The sequence below is a fragment of the Anguilla rostrata genome, chromosome 6, assembly GCF_018555375.3.
Source record: "Anguilla rostrata isolate EN2019 chromosome 6, ASM1855537v3, whole genome shotgun sequence".
Classification (NCBI taxonomy): Eukaryota; Metazoa; Chordata; class Actinopteri; order Anguilliformes; family Anguillidae; genus Anguilla; species Anguilla rostrata.
This window is the reverse complement of record NC_057938.1, coordinates 23,796,919-23,818,335: the sequence shown is the minus strand read 5'-3', so window position 1 is coordinate 23,818,335 and position 21,417 is coordinate 23,796,919. Positions and strand designations below refer to the sequence as shown.

At 38.3% G+C, this 21,417-nt stretch overlaps 1 protein-coding gene across 1 annotated transcript in view; it reads left to right on the top strand.

The window, feature by feature from the left end:
- LOC135256870 (PEX5-related protein-like) overlaps positions 1-21,417 on the top strand; it is a 55,923-nt gene that overhangs the window by 15,683 nt on the left and 18,823 nt on the right. Inside the window, exons 2-7 of the mRNA XM_064339108.1 lie at positions 331-435; positions 6,572-6,683; positions 10,051-10,257; positions 11,056-11,179; positions 12,160-12,247; positions 15,457-15,552. Of these exons, the coding sequence (XP_064195178.1) occupies positions 331-435; positions 6,572-6,683; positions 10,051-10,257; positions 11,056-11,179; positions 12,160-12,247; positions 15,457-15,552 (732 nt within the window). The remainder of the gene's footprint in view (positions 1-330; positions 436-6,571; positions 6,684-10,050; positions 10,258-11,055; positions 11,180-12,159; positions 12,248-15,456; positions 15,553-21,417) is intronic.

Below are 21,417 nucleotides of genomic sequence, written 5' to 3'. Positions count from 1 at the left end.
GTTAATTGAGTTATTCTTTTCTACACCCTTCCATTTTCAGGGAGTTCAGCCAGATTATAATTTTCTTGTTTTTCAAGATTGGCTCAATTGGGTTTTTTCTAAAGTTTTGTTTCCTTCTGGAGAATGTCCATGGTGAAGTATGCCAACCTGTTTGTAAATGGTGATTTAAAAATATAAAGATTGATTGGTTTATTTTTTCTGTATACCACTATAACCATAGTAATAATTCTAAATTAAATTAAGGCTTTTAAGGTTGGCCTTGGGGAAGAGCATTTTAAATAATTGAACAAATTGTCCTGACATCAGTCATTGTTGATCTCCCTGTTGTAGGGGAAAGACTCTAGGGCTGCAGATAAGACTGTTGCCATGGTGCTGAAGGAGATTCCCAGTAAAGCGTCTTCTGAAGGAAACCCCCTCCTCACCGTGACAACCAAGGTGGGCAGAACCACTGCTGGACCCAACAGGAAGTACTTCCTCGTTGGTGCCAAAAAGATCAAGTTTAAAAAAGACTATGAACATTCAATACCTATGATTTTCTTTCCATTAACACCACATTCAATGAAACGCTTTAAAATATTTTAGGCCTTTTTTTTTGCAGGCTACTTCATGGGGTATAAAATATTGATGTGTGGTATGAGTGCAATTTTGAAACACAATTGTGGCATCGCAAGTTTTTTTTGTCACTCTGCAGGCCCACTGGCCTGCACCACCCCTATGACATTATAAAAGAAGAACAGAAATTCCTGAGTACTTTTATGAATCACAAACAACTAAACTCCTTTATTTTTCCTTACCGAATGGAATTACATTGTAAATTCATCCAATAACCTCTTGCACCTTACAGATGTAAGTCACATATTATGTATTTATATGTTTGATTGCTTATTAGCAATACGATGAAAATATAGGTGTGTTTCTTAAGCTGTAGGCTTACTGTACAGTGCACTACAATTTCCTCTCTCTAAGGGGTTGATTTGCATACGTTCAGGCAAACTGCTTGTTCTGCGACTTAAAATGTCAGTGACTTGAAAATTCAAAATAATTAAAAGTGTGCTTGGTTTTAAGTCTGCAATTGTAACCAGCTTACTTTAACCATTAAATTCATACCTGTGTTTAGTTGTAACAATTTCAGCCAATTCACAAACAGGAATGTTGGTTTTCAGTTTAGTTGTATGTGCGTATCATGATAACATCTACTGTCTCTACATAACAGTTTAGTAATGTTCGCCATTGGAGAGTCCAGTGTTACGTGTTGTATTTACACTAGCTACATTCAGTGGTTGAGGAGGCTGGGGTTGTGCTTGGGGGAATTGTGTTTCCAAAAAAACACTGGCAAATACTCCCAATGAATTTCAAGTTAACTGTCTAAAGATTATTTTCATATTTAAGCAGGCGGTCACTGCAGTGAATAAATAAAAACAAATCTTGTTTTCTTTCACTCTGTTCGCAGTAATGAGAGCCTTCATGTGGTCTTACTTAGAGAACTCATTTTCTAATTAACAGGCCGGTGACCTTCATATAATAACTACCATGAATGTCAGAAAACCTTTTATAATTGTGCTAAAAGCTCAGAAGTCTTTTAATTAAATGAATGGAAAATAAGACCTAATTAATTGATGGAGACAAGAAAGATGGCTGATGTCACCTCATTAGCTAATTCTAATTACTACCAATAATATAGATAAGAAGGTTAAGTTAACCTATACTTTAGGTTAATTGAAAACAAAAATTTGCAATTTGTTCCCCTGTCAAAAAGTATCTTGGCTATTAGAGCCATAAAATTATAATTAGACTAAATAGGTTTTCTCTTTCAGCATCATTTATGGAAACATATCAAATGAAGCTTACAACTGATCAGCAAAGAAGCTTCCTGCTGACATTCAACTGATGAGAGGGAACACGGGGAAACATAGCTCACGTCTAATTTCATTCACATCGACATCAATTCATTTTTATTTTTTATGAATTCATTATTTAATTATGCATTGCAATTTTGAGTGTGACATTAATCTATGAGCACTAGTGTTTTGTAGATGAATATTGCACACTAAGAGCTAATGGCACGCAGTGATTAGACAGCGATTTCCATCACTGACTGGAGTTTGTGTGATCACATAATGATGGATTCCAGACTAAAACAACTCTCACAGCACTGACTTAGTTTTACATCTGCTGCGCCACCAAGTCAGAAAAGAATCCCACCTCTTTCTCTTTTTGCTATGGAAAATGGACAACATTGTAAAGTTCAAAATCTTTTGTGGGAATTGTATTGGTACCAGAAGTTCAATTTAACTCAAAACACTTTAACACTCCATCACTTTCTTCAATGTCCAATTATGTGCGAGCAGAAAACTTACTGAGATGTTATAAGGAACATGTACTGAGTTCTGATGTACTGAAAAATAGCCAAAACCCCCTCCAAAATGATGCAGCTTTAGAATATGACACCACACTACACAGTCTTAGCAGAATAAAACTTTAATTGTCAAATTTAAAAGGACAATCATGAAATTTTAGCTGGCCAAAAAGGCAGCTTCAGACAATATACTGTATAACTGCACATTTAAGGGAAAAAAAGTTATAATTTTTCTATCATCTGTAATATAAATATTATTTATATTACATATTATTATATATAGTGTTTCAGCACTAAACTGCAAATCTAGGTTTGTTTCCTAAGATGCCGATTTGCTTTATGATGTACTGCATGTACAATGCTAACTGGTTATCCTGTGCAATACTATATGGACCATGAACAAATATTTCTGATATACCAGTTCTTCTTCATATGCTGCAATATAAAAAAAAAAATAGTAATCTGACAGGTCTTTTTTTTTTTTTTTTCTTGAACATTGCTAAGTGTGGATTACATGATGTGATGAAAAACCAATTTCATTTTCATACTGAAGGGAACATCAAGGGAGCTGAATACACTTCATTGATGAAAGCCTGATAACATAAAGCTGCTTAAAAAACATACTGTCACTACACAGAATTTAATTTGGTAAAGTGTGACTGAGTGTTAAATATGATTTTCGGTTGGTAGGAAACACACACACAAACACATGACTTGTTGCCATATTTTGGACTTACATTGAGTGTTATGACAAAGGACAATCAACTCTGGGTGAATGTTCGTAGACAGATGTTTTGTGGTTTAACCATGCTGCTATAGGAAGATTATATTTTATTCTGCAACACTACTTTGTTGCCATATAGGAAATACACATCTGGGTATACTGTGCATTTTGTAATGTAATGCAAGTGAATGTGTGGTCATGTGCATATAATACCTCTGTATTAGTATGCACATGGATGTGTGTGAATTCTTTAAGACTTCTGGCATGTTTATATAAGCTGTTACAGGTCATTTGCATGTGTACATCTTGCCAACCTTTGGTCACAAGGCATGGGGGAGAGGTGTTACTTGTTTGTTGTAAACTTAAAATAAGGCTAAACAAAACAACTACAATATTGATCTGACCCACAGTTTTATAAAACTTTAAATAATGGTGAATAAATACAATATACTGACCAAAACCCAATTTACAGTGTGCCAGGAAGTGAGTTGTGGTGCTGCCCACCATGGGGCAGCACTGGTCCTATATATATATATATATATATATATATATATATATATATAGGCATGGCCACAGCTGTGAGGCATTGTAATCACCACAGCTGTGGGCCATTACCTAATTGTTAGGCTTAACAAAGGGCCTGTCTATCACTGTCATAACTGACAATTGATTTTCAAACATTGATTTTCAACCATTCGCCTAGGATTGGGACTTAAAACATATTACCTCATCGCCATACCACAGCCAGAGTAATGGCAAAGCAGAATCTGCAGACAAGATAGCTAGAACACTCCTGAAAAAAAGCAAAGATAGATGGTGAAGACCCCTGGAAAGCTGTTCTAGCATGGAGTAACACACAGAGAGAAGGGCTACACAGCTCACCAACACAGCGGCTGATGTCCAGATGACTAGACACAACACTGCCCATCATAAAGCATCTTCTTCATCCACGCGTGGTCAAGAATGTCAGGGATTACAAAAAATCAATGACTCTTCTGTCGAAACATCACTACAACATATGGACATGGACCTTGCCAGACACCATTCAGGGCCAGACTGTCCACGTGCTTCTCAACCCCAATAACCAGCCTTGGAATCTGCACTGACGGACAACAGATCATATAAAGTGCTGGTGGAAGGAAAAAGTACAGAAAGATAGACATCCGTCCAGTCAATGAACAGATCAGACCTTCCTTACCAGTTGAAACATTGTGTCAGGATGATGATTGGGGACCACTGGACATCTCTGATATGGTCCCAATGGATACAGCATTTCAGGAAACTGACCACACAGGAAATGCCCTGTTTCCAGGAGGAATGTTTCCACAGCATACCAGAACAAGGGCTAACATGAACTCCCCTATTTGTTACAGGACTGACTATGTCACTTGAACCTGTTATCTCATACACTTAACAGACCTTTCTACTTGTCACAGTCAAGTGTATGTTATTTTACACTCAGTCAAGTTATGTCATTTGGCACTGAGCATCTGTTTAGCTGTGTGTCATTTGTGTTGTTATTTGAAGGGAGATGTTACAATATATGACTCACAGGTGACCTGCACCTTTGTTATTGGCAGGCCCAAGCAGTCAGGGGCAGCATTGTACTAATCATCCAGGAAGAGCCTACATGTATTCTGTGAACCACAATGTTGATATATAAAGATGGTGAACTCAATCATGACCCAGTGATTTCCGAGTCCAATGCAGTGATTCCTGCTGTTCCCACCCCTTAAGGGCTAGCAATTGTTTGACTGCTGGATTCTGCTCTATAATTTCATACTGGATTCAGACAATGAGTGACAAAGTACCAGCCAATCAAATTTGAATGTGGAGTCACCTGCTGTGTCAGCCAGCTGCCACTGTTTCATGCCATTACATTTGCACCAGTAACTGTTGTTCAGACAGGTGTCTGTGTGGCCACAGTTCTCAAAGATGATGACAGCAATGACCCAGACATGAACCACAACAAAATAATTATGTTTCTTTGAGCTTTCAGTGTCTAACATTTGTGTTGTTTAGCCTATTGATCATAAATATTTTTACAGCCAATGGTAGTTTCGCGAGATACAAAGAGAAAGGCCTTCATTTGAATGAAAAGTCTAAAATGAGATAGCTAGCTTGCTCATCATGAGGAAATTTTCCTAGGGTGTTTTTATATTATTAGCCTGTGTAGCAAAAATTTGTTTTGATCAGAATGCCCAAGCATTATTTGTAGCTTATTTCATCCCACTAATGCTGCTATTTCATCCCACTTCTGTTACGTGTCATAATAAAATAAATAACAACATACATTTATTGTGATATCATTTTGAATAGGCAAACCATGGCAAGTGAATTAGTGTAAAAATGCATATTTTTAAATGTCCTGCATTCCAAAGATGCAGAATTCCAAGGACTAGCATGACCACTGTAGTGTTTTGGCATGCCATACGAATAAGCCTTCTTGTATGGGGATCTACCCTGATTACTCATTGTGCAAAGTGTGTGTGTGTAATAGGCAGACAATAGATGAAGTTGGTTGTGTGTGCATGCGTGGGTCGGTTGGTGGGGGGTTGTTTAAGGCACTCTCTGTAACCCCATGGTCTGCTACTGGTTATTGGCTTACAGAGCTAATGGCTAACAGAGAGTGAGTTACACGTACTCAAGGCAGGGGGGCTTGAGCCTGAAAATAAATGTGAACTATCCCTTTAACTTCCAATTGTTTATGCCGGTGTAGGACAGAAAAACAACATATTGATTTAGTTATTACTCACCACAAACAGCATGTTCAACATTTCCACCCATACCGGGGTTTGTCAGGACAAATTGTGCCTGCATGTGCTCATATAAAATGACTTGAGGCACATGGCATGATAATATCAACAATGAAACTGTTAAAATTTCCATGTAATTACAGTTCTGAAATTTCTCGGTGGATCCTTATTTTTTCCTTATTGTTACTATGCTTGCCCCCCTTAATCATTTCCTGCAGCTGTTGTTATCTTGAAATACGTTTCCATTTTTTCTCCCAGTTTGCAATGCATATATTCATTAGCTGTACTCATCACTGTAATCTCCATTAACCATTCGGGAGAGCACAGAAGACATTTGCTCTTCTATAAAACACATGACATCAGCAACGGCTTCTTTCACACTGCAGTCCATTTGATCTTGCACCGTCGTGAGTCAGTGGAAGACACATAATGTTGAACTTGGGAAAGCAGACTGTAGGCATCCACTAGATGAGCAAGGTTCACTAGTGTGTGATGATTCAAGGACTTCCCTGCCAACTGAATCCCTTTCTCACTGGCCAATACTGTTATGCTGGTTCTGGGATACCAGCCACAGTCATCACTGGCATGGTCCAGATTTGATACCTGATTGCCATGGGGCCCATTCTCACATGGGAACAGTTCCTTAAAAGGATGAGCCACCCAACAGCCTATGTTGTATTATTATTATTGTTGTTGTTGTTTTTGTTGTTGTTGTTATTATTATTATTATTTCAGCTGGTGAGTGAGCAGCAAGAAAGTCGCCCCCTCCTGAGCCCTTCCATCGATGACTTCCTGTCAGAAAGCAGGTGTGATGCCACCGCCCACCCAGTGACCTCCAACACAGCAGGTACCTCTTCTGTTCCCAGCTTCATTTACTGCTATTACTGTATCCATCCCTCCAGGTTTAATAGTTTTCTGCAGACTGGTGTCACTGAACACAATAAGGGTGAACTTGACACAATCACAGAACTGACAGGGCAGCCATCTGGGTGCGACCTGGTACCATAGTTGAAGGAAATAATATTATGAGCTCTTGGAAACTATCCCATTTAGGTATTTTTGACACAGGTTAATAGTCAGTGCATATTGCAGCCAAATATTATATTGATTGACAACCCTAGCTAGCCTAGTTAGCTTTTATGGGCATGTAGTGAGGAGGCTACAATACTTGCTCTCTTAAGACCTTACTTGCTCTCTTAAGACAGTCAATGTAACAGTACAACAGTATCATCTTCAATACACAAGGTGCATTAACAGATACATTATACTCTTTAAACCACATTGGTTAAATTCTAAAAGATGGTCCATGTATATTTCTCTGTGGTTGCGTGGACGGTTTAATCCAGTGGTTCTCAACCTCGGTCCTGGCGAAGCACTGTGTGTGCTGGTTTTTTCATTATCAATTATGATTGGGGCAGGGTCCAGCATGCATTGGGTGAGAGGCCGGAATATACCCTGGACAGACCACCAATCTATCACAGGGGACACACACCATTCACTCACTCACTCATACCTATACCTAATTTAGAGTCTTCAGTTAACCTACCTGAATGTTTTTGGACCGCGGTAGCAAACTAGAGTACTGGAAGGCTGGATTTGCACCCAGGACCTTGCTGTGAGGCGACAGTGCTACCCACTGCCCCACCGTGCCACCCTCTATCATATTTGTGAGGTTAAACGTGTTTTAACACAATGTAGGTTTATCTTGTTGCCATTTGCTGCCAGTAAACTCCAATAATTTTAGATGCTTTTCCACACTCTCTGCAAATAGGATCCAACTGATTTCACCTTTCAGTTTGCAACTGGCACAATGTAGCTCTAAGAGGTTAATCATCCTTCAATAGACTGTAAAAGTGATTAAGAACAATTTACAGCTTATTACAATGCAGAGCTTGTTAGTATGGTTGGAATAACACTGATGTATAGCATCTTGGGTGGAGGCAGGATGGGTAGTTCTCCAATTTACAGACCAGTGTGAATTTAAAGGAGTCTCTTAAACTGTAGTCTCCAGACCACAGTTAATTTAATGAAGTGGAGAGAACAGTCCTTAACTTACCATAAACTAAAATAATAAATAAAACAATTAACTTTCAATCTGGAAAACAACTTTGAGCCAGCTTGCCTTTCAGTGCTTTTGCGTTCTCTCTGCCTCCGTGGGGGCTGAGTCATGTCCTGAGCTCCCCTCTCCACAGATGGCTGTGCACCACATTCACTCACTTAATGTGACAGATGAGTCTGCTTGGCTCTAGCAGTGTGTGGTCCTCAGGATGAGAGGGCAAAGCACATATCACAGGGAGAGTTCAACCAGATGCTTTGCTCAGTCATCTTATTTTTCAAAAGGGAAAATCCCATATCACGCACCTAGATCACTGTGAAGGGCAACACCAAAAAATATCTTCTTTAGTCAGCACTGTATCCTCCTGGGAAATGTTAATCAAGAATGATGGGAACTTCACAGATGTCTGCATTTTAAAATGCTCAGGTGCAGGACCTTAGCCTCCTAGGTAGGAGTCAGTAGGATTGTCAATAAGTGCAAACAGATGCCACTGAAAAGGGCTTGGCAGTTCACTGACAGTTTCTTTACAAGCACTGTTTTCATTTTACCATACGTGTAGCAAATGGAGATTTTGCTACTGTTTGAGAAATATTTAGTTTCTTAGCCCCTTACTGAAGCAGCATTTTTTTTGTTTACAATTTTACTAGAACACACTACAACTGTTTGTACATGTTCTCCTGGCATTCGCTAAACCCAGATTCATTAATCAGACTGCCAGATAGTGATTCATCACTCCTGAGAGCGCATGTCCAGTGCTCCAGAGTCCAATGGCGGTCTGCTTTAAACCACACCAGCCGATGCTTGGCAGTGCGCATGGTGATCTTAGGCTTTTGTGTGGCTGCTTGGCCATGGAAATCCATTTCATGAAGCTCCCGATGAACAGGTCTTGTTGCAACTGTGGACAAATGCTTTTCCACAGAATGGGACTGCTTCAGCATTTAGCTATCCCATTCTGTGAGCTTGTGTGGCCTTTTGCTTCGCAGCTGAGCTGTTGTTGCTCCTAGACATTTCCACTTCACAATAACAGCACTTACTGTTGATCAGGGCAGCTCTAGAGCAGGTTAGAAATTTGACTAACTGACTTGTTAGAAAGGTGGCATCCTATGACAATGCTATATTGAAAGTCACTGAGCGCTTCAGTACGACCCATTCTACTGCTAATATATGTCTATGGAGATTGCATGGCTGTATGCTTCATTTTATGCACCTGTTAGCAGTGGGTGTGGCTGAAGTAGCCGAACACACTAATTAGAAGCTATGTCCACATACTGTTGGCCATGTAGCGTATATTAAAGACATAGCCCCTTTGGAGTCGTCAGTATTGTTTCAGAAACACCATGCATGCATCATAGAGAACTGAAGATTGGTGTTGTAATTTATTCAGATATCTGTACATGCTTTTAAAACAATTGTTCCTGGTTATTGTTTGTCATCAGTAGCATAAATTAAATTGACTGGGAGCAACATGTCTATGTATTCTCTCAGATGAGGGATGAGGTGCAAAGACCTTTCCATTAATAGCCCATTGGAAGGACTTTTTTCTGTGTCCTTTATGCAGGGGTAGAATGGACCTCATCCCTCATGAATACAGAACAAAGGGGCAGGACAGTCCCAGAGCACGATCTCCTTCATTGTTAAAGCATGAGCTGCAATATTTAGAGTTGTCCATACAACCCATAGCCTAAACTACAGACCTTTTTCATATGAGAATAAAACTGATAATAAACAAAAACTATGAAGGTGATACACAGTATTTTGGTGTTAGATGTGAACTTGAACCTCCAGAAAAATCATTGCAAAAAAGATGGATGCCTGCACACAGATCATTAGTTAATTTCAGCAACAATTCATCTCTAGGCTTGAAGTGGACACATGGACATCCTCTGACTCTCCAGCTCTCTTGTGGCTTATGACGTAATGAGCCAATACACAATTCCTGCCCTGCCAGACAGTAAATACAAGTATAGAGGTGTTGAAGTGTAAGTGCGTGGCGATAATAAGGTCGTCGTATTTAATCCTTCGACAAATTATTTCTGAGAAGGTCGCCAGATTCATTAATCATGCAGACAGGACACGTTCAGTGTTTAAAGGAAGGATTGAGAAGGGAACAGAATCAGAATTCTGGGAAACACTAGAGAAGGCATTGTTTCCCGTGCAGTTTTGTCCACAGCCCTGGATTTGGTGGATCTCAGTGAGCCAAGCGAGAAGAGGAAAAGCAAGGGTAAAAAGAGTCCACTGATGTCCCGAGGGGAGAGCCCGAAGTGCGCACACCACAAGAACAAATCAGAGGAGACGGATCGAGTCCAGGTGGACGTCAAGCATGCCACTCCCAACTTGCAGCCCCTCCAGATATCAGTGGATACAAGTAAGAGAGCAGCTGCTTGCAGAGGTTATATTCATAAAAAGCAACAGACAAAATGTATATATGAACTAAGGACCATTGGGGAAGATTTTAAAGAATCTTTGAGTGATTACAAATGTAATCATTTATCTTTGAAAGTTTTTTTTTTTTTTTAACCAAAGCCTGTGTTTTATATCAGAGTCATTTATTTGTGTAATCCTGTTTCAGTAATATGACTGTCTCAACTTTATTACTCATTCTTGGAAATCTGTAGATAGTGTTATGCTCAGTAAATAGGAATATACTTCCCCAAATAGCCATACTGCACCTCTGTCATTATTCCAGGTGTGTTATTCTTTAATCACTGGATATAAAACATGGGGTCACCTTGTGGTCATTCAACCTGATAACTGAAACCATAAGCTATAAAAAGATTTTAAGATAAGTTTTGGTATATTTTACCTCTTAATGTATGGGATCTTGTTACAGGATACCAAGTGTTTCTTCGTACAATAATTCCTTTATTATGTTCCACTCGTAAAGGATTTCAATAAAGGACAACTTCATTTAAAGTTTGAAAACAAGTGCATTACAACCCATTATTATATTTTTCCCATAGGTATTTGCATTTGACTAATTCTTTACAGAAACGACGCAAAGCCAATTACTTGTGCCAGTTGCTTTGTATCCGAAGCCTTGCTCTGCTGAGTTCCCACAAGGCCTAATTTTTCATCTTGAGTCAATGACTTTTCATGTACCTGCTACCAGTTCAGCACTGAGAAATAAACAAACCTTCCATTACCCCTCCCCTATTTTCTTCAGCCAGTATCCCTACCTCCTTGGAGAAATGGGAAGAATTGAACCTTCATCCCGAGAGAAGTGGCAGCAGGAAGTGGAAGTGGGAGAGAAAGTGTTCCTCAAAACATTCTTCTAGCGAATTCCTCTGGTGTGTAATTTCCCTTCCTGCTGTTCATGTCTGAATAAGATATTGTGAACATCCTGCCATGAAAAGACACCATTCTCTTCCTAAAGTGCCTGTCCCTTAAGGTATCACACCATGGTACAGTGAGAGATGCTTCTATCAAAGGTAGTAATCCATTCCGTGTCAAAGTTTCACATGTCTCAGATAAACTTTCACCCATTTAATGTGCTGTTTACAGTAAATATTTGTAATTGCTTTGTGTTCTGGGTCTCATCAACAGTTTAGATGCTCAGAGAAATGAGAAACCATGACACGTTTTTATGCCTGTTCAGGGCATGGGGACACAAGCAGGCTCTCAGTGAGACTCTTAATTGCCCCAAGGATGTTGCTTTGATGTTTGAGTAAGGGATGGGGTATAGATGGAGAGAAAGCATCCCTATGGTCAAACAGAGCACACTACTCAATCCCAGATGACTGTGTGGACTATAAGAAACCAGATGAAATTATATACCTGTCTCTCAAAGAGAATAATCTAAAACCTACTGTAGATATCCATCAAGATATATGTAAATGAACCATTACAACATTACAAGACTGCAGACAATCAGTCTGTGTAAACAAGGAGTATGATAATAACTCTGTGAGGGCAGATCCTTATGAGCATCAATATATATTTTGTGTGAATTTCATATGCCCTTCAAGTGTGTGTGATTGAATCGAGTGGTTCAATGGTCACATATCGATAAACTGACAAAAGTCCTATTGCTTTCTAGAATGTACTAGAATGGTGATGCTGATGCATTTTAGATATTCAACCTCTTATAATTTTAAGAAAAGGTTATTTTAAGAAAAGTATTAAAAGTGTGCCAAGAACAAAAATGAATAAATAAATAAATAAAAGTACAGTGACACAAATTCATATTTATTTTCAAATGGCTTCTTTGGGATTCATGTTGTGAAATCTAACACTCATTTTTATTTGTACGTTTTCTCACTTTCTTTAGGTCCACAGAGTACAAGTCTGATTCAGTCTCAAAAAACTCTTTGGAAGTCATTACACATGAAGAAGTGGAAACCAGTCCTGTGTCTCAGGTAAAATATCTTTGAACTCCTTGATGTTATAATTCCTGCAAAATGGTGTTCCACTAATGAAATGTTAGCTCCATAGCACGTGGGCTAACATTGACCAAAGCAGATATCTGCAATAGAAACAAACTTTATGGTGCCTCTCAGCATTTTGACACATTCACTATACATATTCATACATTACAATGCATAATGCAATGATATAACCTATAATGCATGTTCGGTGCCATCCAAAATTATTCACTTATTTTATAAAGATGAGCAAAGAAGGTTGTATAAAATAAAAAAGAACTATATTGCATGCTAAAAAATGGGAAATTTAGATGATACAGTTGCTCAGTGAAAAAGTTGATTTTAAAAATATTTTTAATTCAAAGAGTTGTGTCAAAATTATTCTCACTGCTGTTTTCAGTACATTGTGCACCCACTCTTTGCAAGGATTCCAACATTTTGTAGAGTTCCTCTCTTCTACTAAGCCACAATAATAAATGTCAGAATAATTTTTTTAAAATATATTTAAAAATGTATTTACCATTGTATGGAGAAATCTTCAAACTACTACAGCAACAATATTATATGTTATATTCTATATGATTGCATGAGATTACAAGATTGAATCTCCAAATCAGTTTTGGTATTTTAACAACACTAACGCTTGTGGAGGATGTGGTTACCTGGTTTATTAAGAGTGAAGAATTTTCAAATATTACAGAATAATTTACTTTCATGTGACCATACCGAATATTTCAGAATTTTACCTAATGGGGCATGCTCTGCATATATACAATAAATAATGTTCTTGCATGACCTTCTGGACTGCATAGACATGATTGAATGGATGATATGTAACATATACTTGATTCATTGTTAGTATCCTGTATTTTGAATCACGTTTAGCAATATACATTTTCTTTGCAAATGTAATATAAAAAATGTTTATAGATTAAATGTTATGTATTTTGCTATGATGGATTTAAATAGGATACTCTTACTGCAGTAGAAACTACAGTATGTGTGAATACCTTAACCCTCCTGTTCTGTTCATTTTTTAGGTACAGCAAAAATGTTCCCGGGTCAATCCCCATACAGGGGGGGTTTGCAAATACATGACATTAACCATTTTCATTTAAAATGTTGATTACACTAATTAAGGCCAGTAGAAGAAGTTTCATACTGAAAAAATAATTTTAAGTATTTTTCCTAGATTTTCAAACTTTAAAAAGGGTCAATTTGACCCGCAACATAACAGGAGGGTTAACCACATTATAAACAAAGCTATATTTTTCTCATAATGGCCCCTATCAGTCATTCTTGTATGGTTGCATCTGCAAGACTAGGTGTCTTTTGGTGGAATTTTGAGATTAGGGGTAGAATAATGTCTGAAAATAAGAACACTATATATCTGCTTTTCAGATGGTAATAACATATCATAATATGCATGTCTTTTATTACTGGGCTTTCAGGTAAGTACAAAAAACACTAAATGCAAGGAACATGGGAGAATGAAGTTGGGCGGTCTCTTTTGTCTTTTAGTCATATGTGCCTTGTTTTTATCATTTTAATATTATTTAAATTTTGAATGTAAACCAAAATTAAGTGTTTGTACAACATGCTTAGTTCTTTTGCTTAGTTCTTATGATGCAAGACAAAAAACATTTTTAAATGTCACATATTTAATAAAGCTTTTACTGAACAATATACAATGCCACGAAAATGTCAATAATAGCTCACCAAGACATTGTATACCATGTAAGGACATACAGTGTCCTCCAAAAGTATGGGAATGGTTGAGTGAAATTTGTTCTTTTTGCTATATACTGTAGACATTTGGATTTGACATGAAAAGATGAATAATGATACAAATACACAGATTTTATTTCATGATATTTTCATGCATATACGTGTTACCATTTCTCCCATTGCTAGCTGTGCAAAAGTAAGTTAACGAATGACTGACTGGTGTTAAGGTGTTTCCTTTTGCATGAATTGTTCACACATAAAAGAGCAGTAAGTTTCGAGTCTTGGCTTTGTATTCATCTGTGCATTTAGAGTCAGCAGGCATACACCATCATGAAGACCAGAGAACTAAGTATGGCTGAACATTTTTAAGCTGAGAGGACTTAAAAAATGTATTAAGAAGAATAGCACAGAAAATGGTTATATCAAATACAGCAGTTTGGAAAGTCTTTCAAAAGAATGAAAGCACAGGCGGATTCAGAAATAAACACTGTACAGGTTGGACAAGAAGGACAACTGCAGTTGATGACAAATTTGAGGAGATGTGAAGAAAAACCCTGAAACAACAGCAACAATCAATAGAGGGAAGATGTGAAAACATCACACTGAAAACCTAGAAAGCAGAATTATTGAGGCTACACTGCCAGATGCAAACCTCACAGCAGCAGCAAGGATCAAAGGGCCTGATTCAAATTCACCTAAAAATACAGAAATTAGTCAGAAAAGTTCTGGAACAAAGTTTTATGAACAGATGAGGCCAAAATAAACCTTTACCAAATCTATGGAAACTGAAAGTGTGTGGAAAGGAAGGAACAGCCAGTCCATGATCCGAAGCCCCTCATCTGTGAAATATGGAGGAGGCAGTGCCATGTCTTGGGAATACATGACTGCTTCTGGAACAGGCTTACTCATTTTTATTGATGATATAATGGGGGATGGCAGTGGTAGGATGAAATCAGAAGTGTGCAGGCAGATTTTGATGTGCAAAGAAATTAATCTAACCGCATTGGCCAGGACTTCACCCTGCAGCAACACAATGGAAAAAAACACGCTGCCTATGCAATGGAAGCTTATGGACTGGCTGAGTCAATTGCCTAATTTAAATCTAACTGAGCATGCATATCACTTTCTGAAGAGGAGAATGAAGACAGAAATCCCCTGAAACAAAAATTCAACTGATAGCAGCTGCAGTGCAGGCCTGGAAAGCCATTTCCATAGAAAATGCCAAATTATTGGTGATGTCAATGGGTAGATGACGTCATGTAGTTTTTTTGCATTTAAGGGCTATGCAACCAAATATTATACTTTATTTGATTGACTATAGAGTTCATCTCTTGACTTACTTTTGCACAGCTGAAAATGTGTTGTGACTGTACTCGCAGCCCTCAGTGTCCTTGTGGTGTCACAGCGTGGAACAGTCAGGGACTGTGGTCACCAGGGGATGGATAGTTAGCTGATCTTGTATCTGTATGTGTCAGTGTCACATGACAAAGGAGCAAAGGTGGCGGGGTCCCTTCCTATCCCGAAACCACTCCTTGGAGGAGGAGTTTGAGCGAGCTAAGGCAGCAGTTGAGGTGAGTAAAAAACAACAGCTTAGCGCTGAAAAAATCTGATTTGTGCAAAATTCACACTATTTATGACTCCTCTGATGTGGTACATGGTGCTTTTAGACTAATCAAAGATTTTGTGGTTATGATTCGTGATGTTAAAATGTTTGGGATTGAAGGTAATAACATGAAATAAGATTCCTGTTTCTTTATGAGGACATTATGCTCTTCAACCATATCACAACAAAATTTGTTGGGATATTACGAACATCATGTGTGTACTAATACAATATTTGGTCAATTAAAAAAGTTTCTGTTTGGGTGAGTTATCATCAATGCATTTGAAACTTAAAAGAAAGTTTGCTGGACTGCAATTACAGATGCAGAGATCACACGCCCTAGCCTCAAGACTGGGGTTCCAGCAAGTGTCCATCAGTCAGTATCTTTAGTTTGATGGACAGGCTATTGGAGATACTGTTAGGACTGCACATTCAGAGATGAGTTTGTGATAGCCAAGTGCATGTATGCATTTAAAGGTGTAAGTGCATTTCTCATCCATAATGTATAAACGGAGCAGTCACAAACAGTTATAACTAAAGTTTATTTTATATGAAAGCATTCAATGTTGGGGGAGATGGATGACGCTGAATTATTTTATTGTATTTAGATTTGCAAGCAAAGCTATTTATGTCCTTACATATAACACCTGGCTGTAAAAAACATGTTTTGTCATGAACTCAATATGAACAACCATGATTGGAGTGTTAATGTCAGAGCTTGGTTGCCAGGAGTGTCTTACTGAGAAGGATTATTGGAGGGTCAAGGTGTAGTTTCTGATGTAAAACATTTCTCCTTGTAACATTTAGTCACGCATTCCAATAAAACCTGACAGGCACTCTATTTGCATTCAAATACTTCAGTTGACTTTCATGATTGATAATAACGTATAACATATGAACATGATTGCATTTTCGGCCCATCTGAATTTGTCATTTCTTGCTAGAATCTCATTAGCAGGTAAGCCAGAACATCTCAAATTGAGAGCATTTTCAAACCAAAGTGCTAAATGTTTTAAAGATGGGCTAGATTTAGAATACTGCCAAACTCTGATAAAGTAAAATCAAATAACTCCAAGACACAAGAGGAGGTTCTTACTGAGTGATCCCACAGCAAACCAATAAAAAATACTTACACTGCATAGTGTGTAGTTACACATTTATTGCTATAATGCACATTTTTATTGGAGGTCAGCTTGACAGACAGTTGGTTTTTCTGTTATATACAAGTAATGTCATGCAAATACACCTGATTGGTTAATATAAATTGCATTAATGCACCTGAGTGCATGTAACACATAATGGCAGACAGCCAGCCACTGTTCCCAGCGAATAACGGCGCAAAAGCTATATTTCCTTGCTAACTGTGCTAAATAAATGAAAAAAACATTTACTTTGCCATTTTTCTTATTTACAAAAATAAGATCACATGACAATTGGTGACATGGATTCATAAAATCCCTATTTTTATGAATCACCAATGGGTAGCTCCTGTTGCTAGCGAGGGCAAGTCACTAGCTAACAAGCTAATGACCAATATCAAAAATGGCACTGTATAGCCAGGCCTAGTTTTTAACGAAATGGTAAAGGATTTTGAAACCTATGAAGAACGGCGTCAGCCATTTTTTTATAATCAAACAGCATTGAAGAAAAAAATAAATTATCAGTTTTTCTCTCAGTAGTCTGATCAATGACTTTTGCTTTATTATAAGACTTGGTAAAAACTTAACTTAAACTTAAAAACTGTGTGAGATTGAATTCCTCCAATGTACTGGCTGAATGGGATACTTTCAAAAACCATATCTAGTGGGCAAAATGCTTGTAGAGTACATTGCTGCATTGAAAGCATTAGCCACCATCTGGCAACACACTGGAAGAACAACTACATGACCAATTCATTAGAATCAGAATCAGAATCAGAATCGTATTTTATTGCCAAGTACGTTTACACATACGAGTAATTTGTTTTGGTCAACACACCGAGGCAGCCATCTGCGGCGCCAACTTATTAGATGAGAAATGAGAGAAAGGAGGAGGAAAAAAAACAGTCCTTTCAATGAAACGAGAGGGCACTCGTTTCATTGAAACGAAGAATAACCTCAGCACATAGCAACATCATAAAAACATTACAAACATTACAACAAAACTCGAAGACTTGCACATGTGGTAGGGGGTAGGGTGTCGGGGAGGGGAAGTGTCGCAGCACAGACACTGGGGGGAGCGCGCAGCCGCTCAGGCGCATCGCAGCAACCCTCAACAGACTGCACTGTAACGGGGGAGGGAGGAGGGGTGGGAGCCAAGAAGGCGTTGAGTAGGAGGTGGTGTGTGTGTTATCTTCATGTGCGTGTGTGTGTAAGTCCATGGACTTCATCTCCACCACAGTCTCAACATTGTCTCTGCCGTCTGATACTGATGACGAGGACACGGCCGTTGCCGTGGAGACGACCTCGAAGAGTCCTGATCCAGAGACAAAGTTCCATAGGAGCAGGGAGGTGGGGGTAGGGCCAAGCATCTGTCTGCATACAATCCAGGAGAGTGGAGAGATATCAGCCTTCCAAGGCCGATGTGGGGGAGCCAATGAGGATAAGGATTGTTTTGGGTTCAGGCAGACTTCTGCATTTTTCGTCTACCTTTAGTCCTGTGGTTCTCTCAGCGTTGTTCCAATCATCCGAATTTGGTGGCCCATTTCAGTGAGCCGAACCGACAACTTCTCCAAGTTGGTATCCGTCATGCGAATTTGCGATCCAATCGCATCCAGTTTGCGATTGAGCTCGCAAATCGCTTGAGTCTGAGTGTTGACAGCCCTGCCCGTTCCCTCAATGGCGGGCAGCTTCCCAATTAGTGCTGCCAACGCCTTCTGAACTTTGCAATAAATCAGGATGCTGCCAGCTCCAAACAGCAGAAAGCATAAGCATAGACTTGCACAGCAAACCTTTAAATACAGCCTGTGAGAGAATTTCAAGTGCACTGTGGTTAGCATGCAGAGGTTCCAGCAACTGTTGCAGCTATGAGCTGACCATGTGGGTCTATGGAGAGCAACACATCGAGGACCCCCAATGACTGCGATCTCAATGCAACGTCACAAAAGCTCCCAAAGCCACTTTGACATTGTACAGTTTTAAGACTAATTGGATTCTGCTGACCCAGCAAGGCTCTGCACATTTAGATTGGACTCATCCATCTAAAAAAAACTAATTTTAAGCCAAAAAAGGCACTCTGCATTTCCTGTGGATTTATTGTTAAAACATTGTATATTTGAGAATGCAGAAAGGTGATGCCAGATGTGAGGTTTTAGACATAATTTGGCATCTCTTTTTTACTGGTGCTGCAGTCAATGATTAGTCAAATGGTTGAGGATTTGGAAACTGTACACTGAATTTGTGATTCTGCATATTTGAATGTACTTGAATCTTAAGTGTACTTCTATATCTGTACAAATAGCAAATGTGTCCGTTGGGAAATTCTGACATGCCCAGGAAGAATTATTCTAATAAGTATGTATAATGGAATGGAATGTAAAGAGGACAAGATAACTGAACAGCAGTTGTTGGCAGGGCCGGCCCGACCTAATAAACAAAGTAAATATTTGTTTAGGGTCCCGCAATTGGTTCAGGGCCCCCTCCCTCCAAGATATATGTAAATATACAGTATATTTTTAATAAATAATTGTGTTCCCTAAGACAATGGTTTTTTTATTAATCTAAATATATTTCTATTGGTGCCAAATCTTGCTGGCTTGGGCTTGGGGGGTGGTTTTCGACCGAAACAGACGGCCCCATATAGACTTTTTGTTTAGGGCACCCAAAAACCTTGGGCCAGCCCTGGCTGTTGGTTCAATTTTTGAGAGTTTGTAAAAGCTCTATATAAGCTTTACTACCAGTGATGCAATCCAGCTTATTTTGTGCTTAGTTTAATGCACAGGATTCAATCATCAGTTGGAAGTTGAATGTAATGCTGAATGTGATGTTCTAAACTGAACTGGGGGTATTGAGTCAAATAGTAAAACTTATACTTTCTCAGAAATTGGTACATTCATAATTTAATGCAACACTCAAACTGATTGCTGATTGGTGAAAGGACACTGCTGTGTCAAAATGAGTCTTTTTTTTTTTAGAAGAAAGACTGGTTAAACATCATTTTAGAAATGTCTGAAATGCAAATGCTATATATGGACTAATCACAGAGGGAGTGGAATTACATACTGTGAGTCTGAATTACATTCACATTCTGAGAAAAAAAATGAATGCAGAAGCAATTTCCTTGGTCAACACACTGATAAAGTGATAAAGAGAACAAAATGATGGAACATTATCTTAGTTAAGAAACATTATACATTTATGTCTCCTGTTCGACATTCAGTGAGGAACAGTGAGGAATGAATATTACACTAATGACCTATAATAATTATCCAACAATGTATGCAAATATAATGCATTAAAATTTAACAACCACAGTATATGTAGTCTTGCCCTGTAGACAGTATACTTGTTAAGTGTCACACAATGATAATCAAAGATTACATTACATTACAGGCATTTAGCAGACACTCTTATCCAGAGCAACTTACACAACTTTTTTTAAATTTTTTGTATCCATTTATACACCTGGATATATACTGAAGCAATGCACGTTAAGGACCTTGCTCAAGGCTACAATGGCAGTGTCCTATCTGGGAATCGAAATTATGATCTTTATGTTATAAGACCAGCCAGTTGTAACCTCCACTTTCTGTCAAAATGTTTTCCATATAACAAAACCAAATCGTACCACATTGGTTTCCGCTTGAAACTGGAATTGGTTCTAAAAATTGAGATTTCAACTATCTGGCATCACACCCTATATATATATATATATATATTGTGAAGGAGTGGTCCTTCACTAGTTTGTTAATTGTTTAATTGATTCAATTTAATTTTAATGGATTTTGTATTCATTGTTTAATTGATTATTTAATTATTTAATTTAATTTGTGATTGTAACCAGGTGCAACTGATTGGCTCAACTATTTAAGAGTGTCAGTAGGGACGGGGAAGGACGGTGAGCCATTAACATTTGTACTGTTGGTGTTTTTAAAATAAATTATTAGTCCTTTTTACAAGTCTTGTTTTACTCAGTTGCTTTTAAGCCTTTTTTACAATATATATATATATATATATATATATATATATATATATATATATATATATACCCATTAAGATGCATATGTTGAACTCAGCAGGACAAAAGGAATCCAGAGAAACAATGTCATGACTCTAGGCCAAACGGTTAAAAAGTTACAGACAAAAGTTTAAGTCAAAATTTGGCCTGTTGGTGGCACTAGAGTGGCTAATGTAATGACCCCAAATTATTATGTTGTGGTAATACCTTGGACTGTCCTTTAGCAGTGTGCCAAATTTCACAAAAATCCACCTAGTGGTTTTAGGGGCTGTCATAGAGTCCAAATGCATCTCTAAATGTTTCTGTACAAATATTATTTATGGCCTTGCCAATGGGCATCCAGAAATGGACTGATAATGAGAAAGACAGGAGACAGCTCTGAGAGACAGCAACTGGGTCAGTAAGGGGTAGCAGCCTAACCTGCAACTTTCTAGAGGAAGATATTAAAATAAGCTACAGATTATCCTAGAGAGATATATCCCCAGAAAAACCCAAAACAGGATGAGAATCAACACCTCAGTCAGACAGACTAAATGTTGATGGCTGTACCAAACAAATTACGAGTATTAGTTGTGTTTGTGGCAAGGTCTGCAAGAACTTCAGAACATTCAGATCCACCAGGGCAGAATTAAATTCTTGGAGCTGGAGAGAACAATGTAGAACACAGGAACTATACCTG